The 22,775-nt window shown below is 39.0% G+C and overlaps 1 protein-coding gene across 2 annotated transcripts in view; it reads right to left on the reverse strand.

Moving 5' to 3' along the window:
- Positions 1-22,775, reverse strand: part of LOC134137146 (collagen alpha-1(XV) chain-like) — a 157,164-nt gene that overhangs the window by 13,207 nt on the left and 121,182 nt on the right. For both annotated transcript variants that reach the window (XM_062569760.1, XM_062569759.1), the window contains exons 26-36: positions 21,454-21,531; positions 21,301-21,336; positions 15,728-15,781; positions 15,585-15,644; positions 13,388-13,456; positions 12,974-13,015; positions 10,783-10,828; positions 8,905-8,994; positions 4,466-4,515; positions 2,545-2,655; positions 960-1,104 (exon numbers count right to left, since the gene is read on the reverse strand). In XM_062569760.1, the coding sequence (XP_062425744.1) occupies positions 960-1,104; positions 2,545-2,655; positions 4,466-4,515; positions 8,905-8,994; positions 10,783-10,828; positions 12,974-13,015; positions 13,388-13,456; positions 15,585-15,644; positions 15,728-15,781; positions 21,301-21,336; positions 21,454-21,531 (781 nt within the window). The remainder of the gene's footprint in view (positions 1-959; positions 1,105-2,544; positions 2,656-4,465; positions 4,516-8,904; positions 8,995-10,782; positions 10,829-12,973; positions 13,016-13,387; positions 13,457-15,584; positions 15,645-15,727; positions 15,782-21,300; positions 21,337-21,453; positions 21,532-22,775) is intronic.

The raw sequence follows: 22,775 nt of genomic DNA on the forward strand, positions 1-22,775 counted from the left end.
TGTCAGTATGCTATCTTCCTTCAGCTTCCTTCAGATTAAGGAATGCTTTGGTCTGGAAGACTGTTTTTGGTTCACTAGATTCCCTTTCTGGTCTCAGTTCCCAGAGGGAAAAATCAGAGTCTCTCACTTAGGCAAACTTGCTAAGTAGTCTCAGAGTTCATACAAGACCCCATCTACCAGAACCTAGTCCAACGTCTGGACATACAACAGTAAGACATCCCTCATTAGCAGACCTGTGACCCAAGAGGAGTCAAAAGGGAAAATGTTTTGAATTGGGACACTTGATTAATGCATTTCTTTTGAAGCAAGTTTGAAATAGTCCATCAGAAGCTCCAGCACCACTTTATTTATAAAGTTCATCCTTCAAACGTGACCATTTTTTTTTTGTGTGTGTGTGTGTGGTCCTTTTGCTCCTTTTTTAATCCACTAAATTAAAAATCATTAAATGTCCAGTAACCAACCTCAAAACAGTTTTGTCTGTATTCAATATTAGCATAACAACTACTTTATCAGAAGGAGTTCTCTTGCAGCTTCATTCTAGACTTCAACTTTGGTGTGAGTACTGCCCTTATATCAAGGAAGAGCTTCTTGTCACATTAAAATTTTCCCAAATTTTGCTAACTGCTTAGTTTGATAGATTTCACAAAGCTCTCTAGGCAGCCTTTATCTGTTACGTAGACTTCCTAATCACAGCTTAAATAAGATTTTCCTGCAATAGTGCTCCCTTGGCACTAGTCAATGAAACCTGATAGCAGTTGCTGTCTTTTTCTCCTCTTCTTTCCAATTCACACCCGTAGGAAGAAATCTATAGTGTGTAAAAGAGACAGAAGCAAACTGATCTAAGTGTGAAGAGTGAAAGTATAGCTGGAAGAACAGGTATGTGCAGAGAGGTGAAGAGGAGGTGTAAGCAAGCTTATGTGCTCATATGTACAGAGAAAAGCTGAATCACACCTTCTCACCTGAGCCATATATTGCAGGGGGTCCTGGTGGTCCTGGTGGGCCAGGTGGGCCAGGAGGTCCAGTTTTTCCATAACCTGGTAAGCCAGGTAGGCCAGGTAATCCAGGAGGTCCTCTGGGTCCAACAACTGAATCCCCTTTTGGTCCCTATCAATAAAAAAAATTTTATTTGAATGTATTTATTTCACTGCTGCAGGACCTTAATCTTTGGGGGCAACATTTTCTGAAGGTTGGCCATTACATCCCTATTTAGGTATGAGTCCATAGGTGATTTTTTTCAAGGAGCCATGGATATTAATGGAAAATGAAAAATCTACCCATATATTAAACTAAATTCAAGAGTATAAGTTTCAGAAAGCTTTCTGAAAATTCCTGCACCTATTCCTAAGTACCTAATGTCCACCAAACACTCTGCAGTGCTCTCAAACTCCTAAATCTATGCTTTGCCACTCACTTCGATATGCTTATAAAATCTTGAGTTTTCCTGAAGGACCATGGTGGAAAGTTTTAAAAACATGTCTCCATGCAGATCTTATATCTCATGCTGAATGTTGCCTTCTCTCTCTCCTGATCAAATACTTATATCCCTGATGCTTTCACCTGCTTGTCTTCCAGGATAAAAAGACTCCATCTCTAAGTTTCCAGTTTAGTAATGGCATCACAAGTCATTGTTAGCCTAAATCAGGAGGGCTTATGCTTCCTGTGCTCAGACTGCCCTGCATATTTGGAAAGTTTTTGGTTCATGGATTAGGAGAACTTAGTCTCTGATGGATCTGAGCTGTGTCCTCCAACTCCTCCTTCTTGCGAATGGAACAGTTTCTAAATAAGAAGATGATTTTCAGCAATGTGAAATAGGATCAGGAAGATTTTGAAGAAAGGATTGCTAACCTAAAACTTTGTCCTCAACTGTGACATACTATGATGCTCCTTGGCACAGAACATACAATACAGTATGTCAATGCATGCGCTGGTTGTCAGATCCCAGGGATTAACTAGTTTGCAAAGTGGCAGCAGATTTGATTCCAAAGCAGATGTGGTGGCAACTATCAGGAGATTAAATCACTCAGCAGAATAAAGACTGGTTAAATTTTAAAGGAATAGTCCAGACTGGTACACACTAGACTTTTCATGCATGTTTTTGGATTGCTAGAACAGAAAATAAGATGATGGCCACTTAGGTGGCCAGAATTTTTTGAAGATAGCCAGATAGCCTCTATGTCATTTTGTATAGCCTGTTTTGGCCTTTATGAGGATATAAGGAGTAGCATCACAAATCATATGTTCTGCCTTGATTTGTAATGCTGTTAATAGCATGAACCTACTTTCCGATGTAGTTATATTAGGCAGCTGAGCAGCTAGCATAACGTTGCATCAATTTTTCATAGAAAATTAATTCCATACACAATACTGAAGCATCTGTGTCTATGCCTAATGCAACTCTCTCTTTCCCTTACTAATCTAATTGTTAGCATATGAGTTTATATATAGTTCTTAGCATCATCTTGTTGTTTGTCTCTATTTAATGCTTTCTTAGTTAAAACAATATGTGCCCACAATTATTCCTATTATACAGCTTGTATGACTTACAACTAATCCTGGTCTTCCAGGCGGTCCAGGAGGTCCTGTCAGAAAAAAACCTCCATTTGGTTCTCCTTTTTCTCCTTTTACACCAGGTTCTCCATTGTCTCCCTTTTCACCCTTTGAAGAGAATGCACTTTAAAACATTCAGCTGAAACAAGATCATAACCCTATGCCCTGATCTTTTAAAGCTACGTGAAAGATCTTAGCTTAAGAAAGAACAGCATCAGCTTACTACCTGCCTTTTGACATCACTCCCTTCTTCAGTGATATGGAGTCTTCTACTGAAGGTGCAAACATTTCTCAGGGTGGAGATTTGGGGAAGAAAACAAGGCAGAGGGAACTGATTCTATTGCTGTTTCCTGCCCTTCCACCCAGCAAAACTGTGTTCTGTGCTGTAGTTGGAGGCAAAGAGAGTGTAAGTCAGAGGAAGCATAAAAACTAGGCTTGCTGCTTTTCCCTTGCATTGTGGAGAAAGCAAAGCAAGACATGAATTTGACCGACCTGGAAAGGTGTGTAGCAAAGTGAAGATCACCTTAGAGAACAGAGTGGGGATATGTACCAGGACAACAGAAGAAGCACTGCACAAAATTGCAGAAACTTTAGACTGCTTCTCTTTTCCTCTCTTACAAAGATGATAATCAGATTGTCTGGGAAATAAAGTGTCTTTAAAGGCTTCTTCTTATCTGTCTAATTCATTATCTCCTTGTCCAAAATGAGCCACGGCAATATTAGGCTTTGCCTCACATTATTTCTTTCAGTTTTTCAGCTGGTTTTCTTCCTTCAACTTTTTTCATCTACTTTAGTACACCTTTCTGAGAAATAAACCTGTGACTAGAGACAGCAACAGGCAAAGCAAGAATGACAGGTAGTTGCAGAAAGGGTATAGAATTGGCCATGTTTAGCTCTTCTTCTGCCTTTTTTTTTCATGTTAGTTTCTCAGTAAACAGGACTATAAAGCTTTCTGTGTGGCATGTCATTTTGGAGAGCTGAAGGATTTGACATAAAATCAACTCTTTGTAGCTAAAGTTTTAAAGCTACAGACACTGCTCTGTGAGATCAGAGAAGCCACATTATATCTTTCAGCATGGCTGATGCACTTTATGTCATAGAAATAACTTAGGTGAACTCAGCCAGATAAAAACAAAATCTGAAAACAAGATGAAACTATGAGTCCTTCAAGGAAATTAATGGTATCCTTATAGAGCACTACTTTTGGTGGTATCATCAAATGATAAATTGATTCCATTTTTTTTTCAGATCTTGTATCGTTTAATCTTAGTTAAAATGTTTAAAATAATATTCCATTGGTACTCAGTTTTGTCACTTAAAGCAATCAAGAACAGTGGAATAGAGAGAGACCAAACACATCAGGGCATAGAGAGGCTTTCTCATAAGACACTCCAGGATGTAACTATGGGGAAGCATGAAAGCGGCTTCCGTCACTTTAACCTATTTTATTCACTATGCTGAAAAGATAAGTAGTATTACACATAAGTGAATATTTTTCATATGTTAATCGCTGCTAAATTTTTCTAGCAGCCCTTTAACAAATGGATGTCTCTCACCTCATAGAAAGCATGGAAGTAAAAGCATTAACTTATGGCAGACAATTTATACCACCTTATGTTAGGTAACAATGAATTATGACTCACTTTTATACCACTGAGAGGGTAAAAAGACTAAGTAATAAAGTAATAATGTATTTTCAAAAGTAATCTTTATATATTTATTGGCATCTACATTCTCTATACTTCTAATAAACTTGTTTATCCAGCTGAAGTTTAGGAAATTAATACAGCATATAATTGCTGATGCAGATACCTGGTTTTTTATGCTTCACCATACTGTAGAGTTTTCTGCTTAGTGTATAGTAAAACATACTTTAAAAAAGCTTCATAGAACTCAAACACAAATGGGATATAATTACCTTTATGCTATTAATAAAGTGGCTGAAATATGATGGAGGCAGAGGTGGACCTGAAAAATGAAGAAAATTATTTTAGTAGAATAATTATCTGTAATTTCCATCTTAAAAGCACTGCTTTGGATATTACTGTTTTAGGAATTTAAAGGAAAATTTTTTAAAATAATAACATTAACCTTTAAATCTAACAGATATTTTTAGTTCTGTTTCCTAATGAAAGAGGGCTTAAATGTTCTATCTTGTCTGTCACTCCTCCACCTTAATATATTTTGAACCTGTTTGTGAATTTTAGTCAAATTTGAAAGCAAGGAAGTATCAGAGATGAAAAGCTCCTAGTATTTTTTAAAAATGACAGGTGGAAAGAAAGACCTCCAAATTAACCCTTTTGATGGAAACCAAGATAAAAGAAAAGCATCCATATGCTTTGACATCAGTAGGGTAGTCAAGCAGTACCTGTCCAATTCTGAATTAATTACAGTTGTGTTACCTCTTTTGCTTAGAAGAGAAAGAACCAGGGTTACTGTCAGTCTACTGATTACTAGAATAACTTTCCATTGCCATTTTTCTGCAGCAAAAGCCAGCGCCAACATCAATGATTATAGCAGCTGGGTTGTGTTGTCTGCTAGTAGTGGGCCACCAAAGCTGACAAGCCAGTCTTAAAAGACTTCAAATATTATTTGTTTGGCATACAGTTGAAAAAAGAGCTTTTTACAGCTGCTTGTTACAGCCAGATATGTCTACTTCAAATATATTCTGATTAGTCTTGAACATGACTTCTCAAGGGGCAAACCTAGTCCAGTTCTCTTCTCCAGGCATTCAGTGGAGAGCTGACAGGCAATTTTTGGCAGGACTCTTAAGGATCCTGACACACAACATGGTTTGTGATGTGGCCTCTGCTGACAGACTAGACATGTCTTTCTGTTTTTTTTTGGAGGGTGCTGCTGAAACAGACTAATAGCACTTCACACCTGCATGATCAATAGTAAATCATATTTTCGCAATGATATTGAAGACACATAACCTACATGCCCTTTCTTTTATAAAACAAAAACCTATACTATCTTCAGATCTAGGATCTGACTTAGGGATGAATTCAGCTCCGGAGCAACAGAACCCAGTTACGCCAGGAATTAATGCTTGCCCAGTGGGAAACCCTTCACTGCTCTTTCTCTAGCTCCATTCCTGTCAGGATTCACAGATGGAAGGGTGAAGCTCCTTCCTACAGAAAACAAGGTCTCAGGACAAACAAATAGCCCAAAGGGTGGATGTGGATGAATGTGACAACCTGTCCAGAATGTCAGGTACTGGTATGGCCATGTGGGGAATGACCCATATGAAGGAAGAGGGTTGATTATGGTCAAGAGTCAGCACATTGCAATAAACACTGCAGTTTAGATTAGTAGATCTTCAGTCTTAGGGAACTGGGTCCAAGATTGTGATACAGTGAGATCTTCTCCTTTTTTTCTAAATACGGTTTCTTACAAGCACACAAATTCTTTTCTTTCAGCCAGAAGCACTGGGGTTGTGCTGGAGCATAGTACATGTGGTTGGAACAGTGCATCTATGCTCTAGATATCTCTTATGCCCGTGTCAATACATAGTGTCTGAATAAAGTGTGGCCTGCCATTAACCCATGCTTTATGGGTTGGCTTCATCTTTTTTACCAGTATCAATTTAACAGAGTCATTGTGTAAATTTAGAGCACAGATGTTTCAGGAAAAGGAAGAAGAAATGCGCTAGCTTTTTGAGTGGATGAATAGCATGGTTCAGAAAACCTTTCTGACTTCTGGGGTTTAGTAGATACTGTAGGGGAAGGAGCTTCAGCTGACTGTCCCCCAGAGAAGGCCCTGAAAACATACTGTACTTCTATCATGTTCTACCACCCTGCAAGTTCTGGCTTCTGAATTTCCAATGTCAAAGGTTATGTGGATATCTGTAAGACCTAGAGAGTTGAGTTCCACAAAAATATAAAAATATTTTGGCAACTACATCAGTTCATGAGAACTAAATAGGAATAGTTTTTCAGAGCAGCTACAGAAGCGGCCACAGCTTATATCATAGAATCACAGAATGGTTTAGGTTGGAAGGGACTTCTGGAGATCATCTAGTCCAACGCTCCTGCTCAAGCAGAATTAATTATGTGTTTTAGCTTTGCAAAATATTGAGGCTAGTTGATCTCATTGGATTCTGTTGACAGACAAATGAATAGATCTCTGTTGTTTTATGACAAACGTGAATTCTGTTTTCAAGGTAGATACGTGACAGTTTAACCAGAATTCTGATGTTATTTTTACTATCATCTTTATCATTAGCAGCAGCTCTACAACAACATCTTAAGCATCATCCTCTCAGTTTGTAATCATCAGGTACAGGCAAAAATACTTGCAGGACTTTAAAATACATTAAATACAAAGCCTAGGAATGAACAAGTATGTGTTCATGGTAGATATACAGAGAAGAGGAAATTTTCCTATTTTTTGTTTCCTTTGTTTCCTTCTTTTTATCAAGTTTATTGATGTCTGGGAAGCACTAACATGTACTTTGTGGCACTGGATAGTGATCAGAATAAAAATTAAAACAACAAGAAAACAGCTTTTATGAGAACAAACAGATATCCTCTCAAACATAACAAGTATCATCTTTAGTCAACAAAACTGTGCATTTGGAACAAAGACAGAAATACCCACGCAGATGTGGTTTTAAATGTATCACAAAAACTTTAGAGGACAAAGATTATAAATACGGAATAGGAACATGAATTTGATATACTGCTCCTTCTGTTTTAAAGAATTACAGGCATTGGACAAATCCTTATCTCAAGATCTGAACTTTCAAAAAATATATCAAAAAAAAATGTGAATTGTAATAATAATTTTTCAAAATAGAAGTTTTTTACTATAATTATTTTTGAATATATAAAAATTAGCCATGTATATGAAGAAGGTGATCAGGAGTAGCCAGCATGGATTCTCGAAGGGGAAATCCTGCTCAACCAATCTGAGAGCTTTCTATGATGGAATGACTGGCTGGGTAGATGAGGGGAGAGCAGTAGATGCTGTGTACCTTGACTTCAGCAAGGCTTTTGACACTCTCCCATAACATCCTCCTAGATAAGCTCAGAAGTGTGGGTTAGATAAGTGGAAAGTGAGATGGATCAAGAACTGGCTGAATGGCAGAGCTCAGAGGGTTGTCATCAGTGGCACAGAGTCTGGTTGGAGGCCTGCAGATAGCAGCATCGCCCAGGGCTCAGGACTGGGTCCCATCCTGTTCAAATTCTTCATCAATGACCTGGATGAGGGGGCAGAGTGCCTCCTCAGCAAGCTTGCTGGTGATACCAAGCTGGGAGGAGTGGCTGACGCATCTGAGGGCTCTGCTGCCATTCAGAGAGACCTGGACAGGCTGGAGAGCTGGGCGGAGAGGAACCTCATGAGGTTCAACAAGGGCAAGTGCAGAGTCCTGCTCCTAGGGAAAAAATAACCCTAGGCACCAGTACAAGCTGGGGGCTGACCTTCTGGAAAGCAGCTCTGCAGAGAAGGACCTGGGAGTGCTGGTGGATGACAAGTTGACCATGAGCCAGCAATGTGCCCTTGTGGCCGAGAAGGCCAATGGTATCCTGGGGTGCATTGGGAAGACTGTTGCCAGCAGGTCGAGGGAGGTGATCCTGCCCCTCTACTCAGCCCTGGTGAGACCTCATCTCGAGTACTGCGTCCAGTTCTGGGCTCCCCGGTACGAGAGACCTGGAGCTACTGGAGAGAGTCTAGCGTAGGGCTACAAAGATGATCAGAGGACTGGAGCATCTGCCCATGAGGAACAGCTGCAAGAGCTGGGCCTCTTTAGCCTGGGGAAGAGAAGACTGGGTGGGGGGTGGATCTTATCAATGTGTAAAAGTATCTGAAGGGAGAGTGTCAAGGGGATGGGGACAAACTCAGTGTTTTTTTCAGTGGTGCCATACTAGAGGACAAGAGGTAATGGGCAGAAACTGAACCACAGGAAGTTCCGCCTGAACGTGAGGAGGAATTTCTTTACTGTGAGAGTGACAGAGTACTGAACCAGGTTGCCCAGAGAGGTTGTGGAGTCTCCTTCTCTGGAGATCCTCAAGGCCTGCCTGGATGCAACCGTGTCTAACATGCTCTAGGTGACCCTGCTTGAGCAGGGAAGTTGGACTAGATGATCTCTAGAGGTCCCTTCCAACCTTATTTATTCTATGATTCTATGATACCAACTTTTGATACAGAAAAGTAAATGCTTAGTGAGCATTTATGATGCTCCTAGCACCAGTAATTTGATATATTTATCCTACACATACTTTTTATAATTATGAGAAATAATGCATAGAATATTAAGAAGTTGGTTGAAGTGGACTTCTGAGGATTATCTCATCCAACCTCTTGCCTGGAGTGTAACTATCACAGGATGTGACTGACACTTCATGTTCAGAATACCTGGTGGTCCTGGAGCACCTGTGTCTCCTTTTTCTCCTTTTATGTCTGCTGAACTGTGTGCTTCCCAGGAATCTCCGTTTCCTTTAGCACCTGCCATAAAAACACCACAGAGAAACAAAATTCATGAGAATTTGCAAACAGCAGAGACATCTTCAATGACAACCAAACTCCAGAAAGTGAGAGGCAGTATCTCACATGTAGGTGCATATGGCTCCACACTGCATGTACCTTGCTCACTCTCTGCATGAACGTTCAATGGCTGCTGGCATGTGTTCTCTCTTCAGCTGCTGGTCTTTGTTTCTTTGTCAGCCACAACATCTGCAACGAGGTCTCTCCTGCAAGGTGATCTTTCACTCTCCCTTCTTTAGGCACCTATCATCTGTCTTATAGATACATTTGTCAGCTCTTGGGTTACACCTCTACCTTTGATATGGTATCTTCTAGTATCTCTAGGCTCAGATGCAAACCAGTAAATGATAACTGCATCTATGAATGCCAGAAAATGTGGTCTTTTGTTGCTCCTTCATGTCATAAATGCATTAACTATGAAGAAAATGTTCTCTGAGAATAGAAATACTTTTACCATAATTTTCCTTCTAGATGAGCCAAGGGTAGAACTGTACCCAAATAAATTTGGATCAACCTTCTATTTTTTTTCCAGGTATTATTCAATTTTCCTGGTAACTTTACACTGTAAAATACCTAGGTAAAATGATTAATTAAATTTGTTAGGTCTGATTTATCTCTTCTTTCTGCCTGAGTAATAGTTAATACCTTTGTAAAATTCATGTAAAAAACCATCACCCTGACACAGTAACATTTTATAGCCACTTTCTTCAGCTGGAAATGCCTCTTCAAGTGTAAGGTGAGCTGGTCCTAATTGGTGCAATCATATGCTGAAGTACAGTGACAGGGTCAATGACAGCACATGTCTCCTGAAGTCGTTTTAACAGTTCTCTGCCCACGATAGCTACAGCCCCTGTTGTTCAGCTGTGACCTGTGCTGGGAGTCAGTGCACAGTCTCCTCTCTAACCTGTTCTCATTGCAGGTGTGAATTTCACTGAGGCAAGCACAGAAACAGTCTCTGGCTTGCTTGGGTGCTATGTCCCTGCTCCACAATCTGGCATTGTTTTTCCAGTGGAATCTTCTAGCTGTGCATCTTCAGTAAAGACTTCATTGGCAAGGAAGCCTTTCCATGAGCTTTCTGCAGCAGTCTTCCAGGCTCATTGTCTGCCTATTGAACATTTTAGGGACAAAAAGTTCACCTCAGAGCAAGGACTTTTGGCATCTTGTTTTTTTCCCTGAGTAATATTTTCTGGTGCTCCAGCATTCAGTGTGTGCTAACCCTGCCTGTGATATTTTACTTTCGAGCAATGGGATAAAAGCTCTGATCACAAGCTAAATTTTTGGCATCAGTCAGTCAGAGAAGGGAAGTTTTTGTGATGCCATGAGTTGAACATCTGAGGAATGAGACCACTCGGCTGATGGGATGTAATATTAGGTAGACTTTAGAACTTGCATCTGAAGAGCACTGCCAGAGCAGAGAAGTAAAGACTCAACAGCACCTTGTGGCACCTATTCCTCAATGCCACATGTCCACTCTGATAGAAAACTCCTAAAATTAGACATGCAGAACTTGTGTTGCACTGCTAAACTTACATATCTTAGCCTTAGAAGTTCAGACCTAGGTTAATTTGTTCTTAGCTTACATGCTGAGATTGCAGCAAGATATGATCTGAGGTTCACCAGAAAAAGGAGTGAGACCATCTATGATTTCCACATAAAAACAGTCACACACTAGCCAAGAGAAAGCAATGATCTTTGTTCATAACAAAAAGAGCTTATTTAAAGCAAATGTCAAGAAAAAAAATTACTCACCTTGGATGTTAAGAGCTTCTTGCTTTCCTGGGTAAGGAGTGTTCACCTACAGACAAAGTAAAATTAATTAAAAACTATCCATAAACATTAACTGATTCAAGTGCATAGAGGAAAGCATGGAACATATGCACACTATCACAGTAAATATTGTAACAATGCTCTGTGATAATATCCAGTCTGATGAGGTCTGAATATTAGCTGATGAAGCCTTTTTCAGTATTGTGCTCTCTTCAACATGCAACATGCTTTCAGCAAGAGGGTAATGACATGCATTTTTGAAGCATTAGCAAATCCTGCTTTCAGTCCTGCTAGTGAAACATCAGAAAACTCGACTTATTCTTCAAGAATAATTCTGAACTTACATCACTGCATTTGAAAGTAGGATTTGATTTTTGATTGTAAGATAACAGACTGTACATTTTTTATCTAATCATAATTATGCAGATTCTCTGATGATCTTATGCTCCATATGCATTGGGATCAAAACTGGGAGGCAGAAACTATTCTATTCTAATTCTGTTCTATCCTATTCTGACTCCATTCTCCTATAATGATGGGCATGTTACTTACCTTCACTCTCTGTCTTCAAAATATGAGCAGTGCAGGAGTTAAAATATGACAGTGCACTCCGAAATAGACAGATCTTAGTACTAGCTAGTACTATTCATATAAGTTGAAACAAGTATACCAAAAAATTCAATATACAATTGCTGTATCTGACTAATCCTACAGTATTAGCTCTTAGAAGTCTTTACTCACATGGATAGCTCCATTAACTTCAGAAGGTCAGTTCACATGAGGAAAACTTGTGGGGTTCAGTCTGTAGTTCTTTAGGGATATTCATTTATGTAGCATGTACAGCAGACATCTATAAACTTGGATAGGTTTAGGAAATTATTCAAAAAAGTAGGACAAAGCTATCTAGCATATTCAGATGCATGAAGAGGTATTTATAACTACAGCTTTCTATTATTTCTGCACATAAAAGTTACTGTTATTCACTGATTTTACCCTTCTTGAAAGGCAACCTCATTTATTATCTGAAATTCAGTTGCAACAGGGCTCTGTTATTTGAATCACTACCTAGAGAATCATAGATAGCTGAGGTTGGAAGGGACTTCTGTGGGTCATCTAGCCCAACCCCCCTGCTTAAAGCAGGGTCAGCTACAGCAAGTTGTTCAGGGCCTGGTACATCTGGGTTTCAAAGGACTGATCAGGGGAAGTTGACTAATCCAGAAGATTTTTTTTTTTATTTTTTTTTGGGGGGGGGGAGGGAGAGATGTATAAGAAGGTTATATAAAGGTAATGGGAAGGTTTAAGGGAGGAATTCAAAGAGTTGGGAAGATGATGCCTGAAAGTGGTAGGCCAAAACTGTAGAAATGAAAAATTACCATAGGGTAGAAAAGTAGAGCAACCCTGCTGCACATCACACTATTCAGGGAAGGACTGTAGCTCTCAGACAGAATCCTTTCCAAATACCTAGCCTATGGTTCAACACTACAATATCGCCATAGGGAAAGTCTCACCATGACTGAACCCTGTTCATTGTAGAATGTAATTTCTGTGACATGTTAAACAAAGCTGCAGGTCTTTTGAAGGCAACCGGGGTTTTGCCATTCACTTTGGAAAAGCATGAAAGCAAAAGGCTTTCATGAGATAATAAAGGTTTATATATGAATAGATCTATTGCATTTGAGGGTCAAATAAGGAAAAAAATCATTGCCACTCCATGTACTACAATGTTCTAAAGGTGCTACATTAAAATAGATAAGAAGTCTTATGTCCTGTTAAACAGGGAAATTGAAAATAGCCAAAGACACAACTACATGGAGACATTATTTATATATACATATGAAAAATGTGTGTACATGTATGTATAAGCAAGAGCAAATCTTACACCATGGAAACATGTGGCTTGGAATGGCATTAAAAGAGTTAAGGCAACCAAATAATCAAAGCACTTTATACAAAAGGTTCCAATGTCTGTAATTCTGTTACATATTTTGTATGTGGCTCATTTCTCAATATCTAAACACTTGGAAATCTGTTATCTTGAAGGCTAGGTAAAATACATCTTATAACTGGTGCAAAGCTGAAGGCGGGGAGGGGGAAAGCTGCATAGCTATTGTGGTTATGTATTGTCATGGCCATGCATTTTGCTAACAGCAGATTGTGTATGTATGTGACTTACTGGCATTTTGCAATGAGGTCTGGGAGAGACTGGGAAAACTGTCTATGGAAAATAGGAAGGAAAATGAATTTAATGAACACAGACAATAATACAGTAGATAATACAGCAAATAGATCTAAAAAAAAATCAGGACAAGGCCTGGAGACCAAAGTCAGCATCCTGAACAACGATTTCAGCTTGTAATAGAGAACTCCCATGGTTCCATCAGCAGGTCCCAGTATGCATGTGTGGGGCAAAACCTTTACACCAAAGTGGCCTTGTTTAAAAGATTTTTACCCACGTACACAAGCAAGGTAAACTACTGTAAACTGCATTGCCTGAAACAGCTTTTGAGGATTCACTTCGCGGACCATTTCAAGAGCTGCATATTTCTGCTACAGTGACAGACCAGCAATGGGTCCTAGTCATACTTACTCCTTTGATACGAACTATACGCCCTGGAGGTCCAGGGGGCCCTGGGGGCCCAGGCAAGCCAGGGGGACCCTGATAAGAGAAAGTTAAGTAAGAGACATTAGGCAGATCCTTCCACATGCAATACAATCAAACCTAGGGAAAGAAGGATAAGGGGCCCAGAGGGCTCAATTTAATCATGGAATTTTATATTAAATAGCCTGGGGGGAAGCTGAACATTGACTTGTGAGCTCAACCTAAGCTTCAAGGTGAATTTTCATATTTAACCTAAAGCACTTTGTGGGTAACAAAATGGTCTAAGATTGTTATTTTCAGGAAAAATAGGCCAAATCCCAAACCCAAACTCAATAAAAAATGAATCTAAATTAAAACCATGGGCTCTCCCAACCATACCATCATAAGGAAAACCCTGTCTGGTCTCCAAGACTGATTTGGGTTTCTCAAGACTGCTGAGATTCATATACTTTCAAGTGTCAAGTAGGTAACTACATGCTATAATTGGCACCTTCAAGGAAATCCATTACGCTGAAGGCATGATTGCCCCCACAAAGGCTATGCTGATTTTTTATTGTAGCCTTTAAAATCCTGGCCACATGACCAAAGCATGCTACTCTACATTGAGACCATCTTCTGTGAGATGGCGCACACGTTGCCTCATCTATCAGCAACTTCATACTCTTAGAATTCTGTTAGATTTTATCTTCCCTTAGCACTCCAGAAAGGGCTACTAGAGCATATAATCTGTTTTGTTTATCTGTTTATTTTAATCTCCCAAACTGATATACTTCATCTAGTTACACTTGCACTCATAATTTGTGTTTGGTTAAAGCAGACATCCAGAAAAGGTACCTTGATGCAATCTGAAGATATCAAGAAATGGAAAATATTCCTTATTCCTTTGGTATTTTCTGCCAGTGACTAATCACTATTTCTTTTTTCTTTTAAACCAAATAGAATTTGTCTGATTTGTCTGGTTTCACCTCCCAGTACCTAAAATTGTAGTTAAACCTTTCTCTAGCAGTGTGAATAACCATTTAATACGTAGTCTTTCCTTTCTTTAAAGGTACTGAGATACTTCCCAAGCAAATTCTAACTCTATTAGTCAGATAAAGAAATATCATCTCACTCAAATTTATTGTCCAGATACACACCACAGTTTCACAGTCTGGGTGCTGTTTAATTTTTTTTAACAAAATAAAATCAGAGGACTCATACAACAGAATTCATTTACAAAAGGTGTTCTATTGAAATGCAGTGAGATTGACTTGATAATCTTTCCTGATGCCTATCTGATCCTTACTTTCTTATGATTTCTGTGATAACATAGTAAAAGTCCCTTGTCTTTTTTTTTCAGCCATTTTCTGATGCAGATAAAATATTACTGGCTATTGTCATGGCATAGGTACTAATTTTTCTAGCACACACCTTCTCCTGACATGAGAACAGCCACATAAATTAGTCTGCCAAGTAAAAACTAAGCTATTCTTAAATTTACTGCTTATGCTAAGCAGTGCTTACTGTTGAGTAGTCCATTCTTACTGTTTGCCATGAGATTATTTGTATGAATGCTATTCATAAGAAGAGAGTTGCTGAACTAGGACCTTGGTTTATCACTTTTCATTCCAAAGTTACAGTATGTAGGTGGGTATGCAAGTTCTATCATCTTCCAAGCACTAGGCAATAGTTATTATTCTAGATACAACACTACAGCTAAAGCAGGTAGTAGGTGTCAACAATTATCTACTCGTTAATAGAATAGGTGACTCTTCATTAAAGATATGCTCAAGTGCTCTTGGTACGTATGCTAGACAGTGGCATGTGAGTATGAACTCCCATGAGCTGTATGAGGGGTCATACTGACAATTTGCATTAGGAACACCTAGATAAATAGAAAGAATTGGCAATCTCAAATCCTTTGCCTATTTGAACCTATGCTGACTGGGAATCACACCTATAACTTTCACACCTGGGAGCTAATACAACTATGTATACCTGTAAGAATTGTGTGGAGGGACTCCGATTTTGACTTTTCAATGACTGTTATTAAATACGAAAAATGACAGAAGCATATCATCATTTCTAGATCTTTTTTGCTATTTTAGTCCTGATATCATTTTAAAGGGGTTCATATAAATGAGATTTAACTTAAGATTTTATCAATATTTTTTTCAACTAATTGCAATACATAAGAAAGACTTACATATAATGCTTCGCCTCGTTCACCTTTCACACCTTTCAGTCCATTCAGTCCTGGGCGGCCCTGAAATAAGTAGAAATAGTTTAGCATGTGTTCAGAAACAGGCTGTTCTATCTTTATTCCTTTTCAGAGAGCTTGATACATACTGGGCGTCCTGGGAATCCAAGCTCTCCTTTGGGTCCAGCAGGTCCTATTGGTCCCTAGACAGAAAAGAAAGTGTGATTATGGAGAAGAAGAAAAAATAAAATAAATTTTAAATGAAACAAAACTGTGACTTGTTTTTGATTATTTAGAAAGGATATCATAATCATAGTCACATTTGCATTGCAATTCAATCTGTGATGGTCTGCAGACAATGCACATAATGTCCTCTCTACTCAATATTCTAAGAGACTTCAGAAACTGAGAGGTATGTGTATAAAAAGGAACTCTAGCTTGGAAGAAGATTGGTACTCTGAAATGAAGTCTGAATTCTCAGCTATTTATAGGGTGCAAAATTCAAAACTGAGTTGCCAGGCATCACAGTGTAAAGGAAAGTTAGAGGTATCAACCAAAAGAAAAATGGCAATCTCTCTTAGTGGTGCTAAGTAGGTTGATGCTTTGTACATATGCTTTTGGCTTATACGGTTTTTCTAAATATTTTTATGTCAGAGCCTGTGAGAAAAGTCTGTGCACCAATCTAAGACTTTATATCTCACCAAATGACTGCATACCTCCAGCCATCCCTAGTGTAAGGATTTACGGGGCTATAGTTGAAGCAAAGCAGACCCTTCTTTACACAAGAGTGACCCATCACACCACACTGACTCCTACAGGTGACTGTAGAAAGAAGGGGCAAGCAAGCCACTCAGTAAAAGTAGTCCAGGACTGTGGGTGATCCATAGTCTGGTATTTACAAGCATTTAATTTCTAGACAGTCAGCAACTGAGTTGATACAAAGCAGTAAACCTGAAAAAAAATGCAAACATTCATCCTGCTGTCAGCTTCCTGAGACTCAACAAAACCACCAGAGTCTAGACAATCTATTTATATATGTGTCAACCCTTCTGGTTTCATTTTCATTTTTTTTCAATCTGGTGAAATGCTGAGGGATACCCCTTCTTCGACATTATGGCTCTTGTGTTTTAACTTCAGAAGTGATTCCACATATGCATGGAAGACAGAAAGTAAAGACTACATGTATGTGGGATGTATAAAATCTGAAAATGGTACTTCAAATACCTAAAACAATTATGTTTACAGATCTCATGTAGATACCTCTCAAAGGTGACAATTTATATGTTTAACCCTGAGAAATTACAGCATTTTCCGTGTGTTTATTGTAACAAATCTTCTATTGTTACCAGCAATATGGTGGTTAATACAGACCTGTGCTGATGGAAGAAAGACTGGCAATTGCACTGCCTATCACAATTCAGGCATGTCACTTTAAGTTACCAACTTTTGTTTACATCGTGACTACTACTTTAAAGGATGATCAGCAAATTATTGAAAAACAAGAGGAAATCCTCATCTGGTAAGTCACTCCTCTTGATTAATTAGGAATGTGGAGACTAAGAAGGAGTAGAAGATGAATTAAACAAAAAAGGAAGAATGAAAGAAATCAAATCAGAAGTGTTGAGGTGAAAACAGTAAGTGAGGAAAGACAAAAAAGAAGAAATGTTGGAAAGAAAAGTGGTGATCTGCAAAATTTAACAAGTTAAGGATCCATGGAAATGCTCTAGATATGTACATAAGTCCTTTCTACTATTGCTCTACTTAGCTCCAAGACCACAAGTCCTCATTTCCCTCATTTTTCTCCCTACTTAAGTGTATCAGCAGCAATATTGGGAACTCTGTCAATATACTTTCTGACTCATTTTTGCTCTTTTCAATTTGCCTCATCTACTTGGAGGACATATTTTGGTTGAGGAGCTACAACCACCTTCACACAGGATGGTGCTGACAGCAGAGTCTTTTCAAAAAAGTGCTCTCCACAGTTGCACTGAAGCCTTGTTGCTAATGACACCCCTGCAGCCTGTCTGGAAGGACCAGAAGAACTGTTTGGTTCCCAGTTATGAACAGTGCACAGCATGAAGCTGAACTCATAGTTATTTCACTTCGCAGTTTTCTCTTGTTTCTGATTAAATCACTGCTGAGAAGTCATTGGACATCACTACAGCTAAGCCCATCAATCTTTAGAGTTCTGTGTAAATACTATGCAAAAAATAAAATAAAATAAAATAAAAATAAAATAAAATAAAAATAAAAATAAAATAAAATAAACATCTCATGCTCATCTCCATGGGCAGTGACAATGAGAACAGGAGCTTTTCATGTGTTGTTGCTGTTGCAGAACAGGGGAATGAGCACTCACTCCTTCTGAACTATTTTTCCACGATTTGAGAATATAGGAGATTAGGTGGCTTCACAGGAAGGTGTAAATAGGGTCAACCAAGCAAAAATGAAGGACACCAGAACAGTGTCCCTCAGTATACTAAAACTGAATACCTACACATTTTTAGATTTTCTATCCACAGATTTCAGTACACTTTACAAAATTAACCAGTATTGCCTTCACTTTGCACCTCAGGGAAGAGAAGCATGATTTGCATGGGATAACTCAGCAAGCCTGTGGCAGAACTGAGTCATCTTATTGAGAGTCCAGGGCTGTTGTCCCATTATGTTTTAGCTCAAGGCATTCAGGAAGCATGGAAATTAAGAGCTAGAAAGATCATTTTCTGAATTAAACCATTGCCAAATTGATAGTGTTTATCATTTACCAAATCCTTTTATCCCAAACTGGCAAATGTTTGTCTTTTTGTCTTTTACTTTACGTAGTATCATTTAATTGAAAAATGATCTACATTCATGGAAAATGTAATCAATGATAGTATTTTGCAATTAGCAGCTGTCATTAACAAAAAAAACCCCAAGGCACATTCCAGAATGAACTCTACAAGAGAGGTAAAATTAAAGATTATATAACTTTAAGTTGAATATTGTTCCCTAGCACTGCAATGTAAGTGTAAATGTAACTGTAATGTAAAATTCACATAATTTTTATCATGCCAAAACTGATGACTGCATTAGTCATCATAACATTTCATGTTCATAACATTTCCTGATATGAAATTCAGGAATGGTTAACTTGTGAAAATAATGTTAACTTGTGAAAATAATGTTAACATCATCATCATCAGAATTTAAAGCACCTCTGACAAATGACATTTGAAGCTGCTCCAAGATAGTAGGACTTTTATCAAACTTCTGTTTCATTTCCCCTTTGAAAGTAACTTCTGCCCATATGATCAGTGTCAATGTCTATGTTCAAAGCAAACATTAGATCATGGGTGGACTCTAACAGATATAAACTTTAGTATTGTACCCCTAAGTTTTCAAAATGAGTCAATCCACCTTTCCTCGCCACCAAATACAATGATGAGGTTTGAAAAAAGAAACCCAAAATGTGTGGGGTATTTTTCTGTTTTACTTTCTCATATTTGAGCCCTTGAAGACTATTTAAATCTGAGCTTCACTTAGCAACCAAGATGACTAGAAACAGGCTTTTTTGTTTAAAATATGTTTAAAATTAAAAAAAGTTTAAAATTAGTTTAAATAAAAAGAAACCTCTGATTGTGTTGTGCTGGAGCCACCTTGACTGTTTTCTATATCAAAACTCCAGCCCTTCCCTGAGAAATGTTAGCAACTACACAAGACATGTGCCAGCAGTCACAACTAGAAGTGAAAGAGGGAAGTGAGGAAACCACTGCAGACTGCTGTCTAGCAGAAAAGGAAACTCCATTTACAACAGTAAAGGAGTCAAAAGAGTCAACTGCACAGACTAAAGCTGTAGTTCTTACTAAGGACTCTTCAGTACCATCAAGTGGCCTGCTCCCCTTCCAGCAAAGAACTTAAAGGAACAGTGCTTTCTCATTTCCCCACAGCAGGAGGCTGGATTCAGTCCACCCCTTCTGCATTTGCTCTTGACAATACTCACCTCCTGAGACTCTCCCTGGTTGCTGCAGCTCTAATCTGCCTGTCAGCTTCTTCTCTGTGCTTAATCCCTTGTGGTCCAAACTACTGTGCTTCTTTCAGCTGAAGTTTCAAAAAGGAAGGGAGTGGGGCTTTTTTTCCCCAAATTTTGGAAACGGATCTATGAGCTCATTCTGCCTCCAGTGGCAGAGAGGAGCAAACAGCGTCCCCAGTTATCTCAAAGCTGATCTTGGGCCAAAGCTTTAACTTGCGTAAAGTGGAACAAAACCATTAACATCAAAGCTATGGGAAGTTATATCCCAGAGGCTCTGACCAAGCAGTCACTCTGCAGTCTGCACATTATTGCTGCACAAGATGCCAACCAATTGCAAAGAGGTTTTTTCTATGAGACAATACTAAAATGAATCATGGCCAACAGCAGCATTGATCAAACTGAAAAATTCTGCACCAAGAATCTCAGGTTCTGTGTCTTCCTATGCGAACAAGGAGATTGGTGATGGGCAACACAGAGTTTTGATCAGATTGCATGCCCGTTATCATGGAGAGGTCTAGATCTGAAGCTGAGGTGAAATAACCAAGAAAAAAATTCCCTGACTCAGCTGTTCACTTGTAAGTTTGCTTGTGTATCAGGGCTTAACAGACAGCAAAATTTCATGTTCTCTCCTGCCTCAAATCTTACCTAGTAGGGAGAGTAAAAGTCACCAGGTCTCTGTTCTCCTTTCTGGCCTTGAAGGATGAAATCCCTCACAATCCTCTCCCATTATTATGAGTAGACACTTGGAAGTCTGAATCAAGACTTCTCTGGCAAATAGGTTGTTGGTGCCTTTTAGGGGAAGCACTGAAGATTACACATTCTGGGTGACACTGTGGACAATTTCAGCACTGCAAAGATGAAAAGCAGAGGTCCAGTGCTCTGAATGTATCACCTAAACTGACAAAACTAGTCTTACCACCATCTTAGGGTTCCCTGAAGATGAACTGTGGGAACTACTAAGGTCCATTACCTCAGTGTCACCTGTTTCAACTGAACTGGCAGTGGCCTGTTACCTTTTATAATCTTAAGTTTTTTGGAGTAATACATTAAGTTTTTCTGACTTATATAATCCATACACTTCTGTCTATCATCACAGATTCCTTTGGTGAGGAAATGCTAATGAGCTTTCACTAACTGAAAAACAGATTGTTACAATGAACCTGAATTGTAGTTGGGCAGTTCAGCACAATGGTCTGAGCAGGAAGAGCAACCGGCTGGACAAAGTCTTGAGACAGGCTCTATGTGCCAAATTCTCCTGCAGCATTATCGCTGAGACTAGTGCTGGCAAGGACTTCCTCTAAATGACTTTGCCTATATGATGAACTGTATGAAGCTGTATTTCAGATAGTAGAAGACAGTAATTAGACACACCCCCAGCCTTTTCTCTGCCAGTTCACTCAGAATCGCTGCATAAGTCAGGCGAGTTTCTAGCTTTGAAGATATTTCACTGTTGAGTTAAAAAGAATACAGTGGTAATACCTAAATTTAAATCCTGAATTAAGTATGTAGTTCACAGCAGCACATATGTAACAAACACATTTTTTCTAAAGGACATTGACCATCCTTTAACATGAGTATTCCTTAGGCATGAACATTCCACCTCTGCTCAGAAGTAATGAAAAGCTAAAACAGTCTATCTTTACACTTAGTAGTATCTATAAAACCAAACAAAATCAAAAAAGAATCCAATAGACTTTGGAAATGTCTTACCATTGGTCCCACCTGTCCTACCACTCCAGCTTCACCCTGTTGGGGACAGACAAACACACAGATGAAAGAGAGAACTTCTGCAATATCTAGCAAAAGTGACTGGCAAGAAGGCCACCAAACATTCTGGAGGAACATAAAGCAGTGTCAGCTCACCTTCTGCCCTTTTCTTCCTAACAATTCAGTTAAAGATCCATCAGCAGTAATGAGAGCTCCTGGTTCTCCCTTTTCACCCTGCAATTACCAAAGTATTTTACAGTGTTTACAAAGCAGCCATCAATGAAGCAGGAAAAGTTAAAGCAGCAATATTGCTGTTGGAAATGTGACAGATTAGTCAGAAAAAAACACTATACTGCAAAATCAGTATAGTAGGGTTGACTTTCAATTACTCTCACTCACATGACACAAACCCTATGAAACATACGCTGGGTCCGAAAGAAACCTATGCCAAAGGAAAACAAGCTATTGGAATCTTCCTGTGGACCATCAGCTTAGATACAGGTCAGGAAGCCCTGTTGGAAATGGGAAAGTTTGATAGAACACTACCTAGAAAGAACTAGACAATCAGGAAAGCATGGCTCTTTCTCTCCAAATAGTTGTAGCATAATGCAGCCTCATTACCTCCCCAGTATTATGAGCCTCTGAGTTTCACTTCTTCAAGGTGTAATTCCATTCAATAATGGCACCACAACCATGAATTTTCATTCCCCAGTGCAAACAAATGGTTCTTATTCTAGACCTCACCTATAACTCTCTTTACCTAACTCAGGCAATCTGAGCACCTTGGTACAATAGCTCTCCCAAGATCTCTAATGGAAAATACCCGGTTTGAAACTAATTGCACCGATGGACTTGTAGCCCTTCCCCTGTGGTTCATCTTCCCCATATTTAAGGCACACTTTGGAGTCTCCTTGAAGCTGGCTTCACTAACTGTCTTCTGTGAGGTTTTACGCACCCAAGGCTGCAATAGAAGCCTCTCATGATCCTTGAAGGGGAATATTCCTAGGGGTCTACAAAGATTCATTGTGCTTCCTGAGATCATCAACCTTGAGCATAACCTTATGTTCACAGCTTATAATCAGCCTGAGAATCATCATGTCATCGGTGGGAGTTTCAAGTTGTTTCCATTAGGGACTGTAGAAGTCTGCCCCCCAACATACTCCAAAAAGCAAACAAAATCCCCCAAACCACACCAAAAAGCCACTTAACTAGTTTTAAGGTTCAGCTTGATGATTTTATTCACTGGGTAAAACAACAGGAACGTCAAAAGGGGACTGGCATTTGTGGCCTGGAATGTTTCCTCCTAAGCACTGAAGCTGCTGTTCACCTACAATCTCACTTCAAACCATAATTAACCATTCCCAAAGCTTCATATTACCTGTGAGAAAGTGAGGTCAGCTACTTACAAACACAAAGAATAAGAGGAAAGTGTTTTTGTTTTTCTTATCCCCAAGATTGTAATAACTTGTCCTTCTCCC

This window comes from Rhea pennata, chromosome 2 (assembly GCF_028389875.1).
Source record: "Rhea pennata isolate bPtePen1 chromosome 2, bPtePen1.pri, whole genome shotgun sequence".
Lineage (NCBI taxonomy): Eukaryota > Metazoa > Chordata > Aves > Rheiformes > Rheidae > Rhea > Rhea pennata.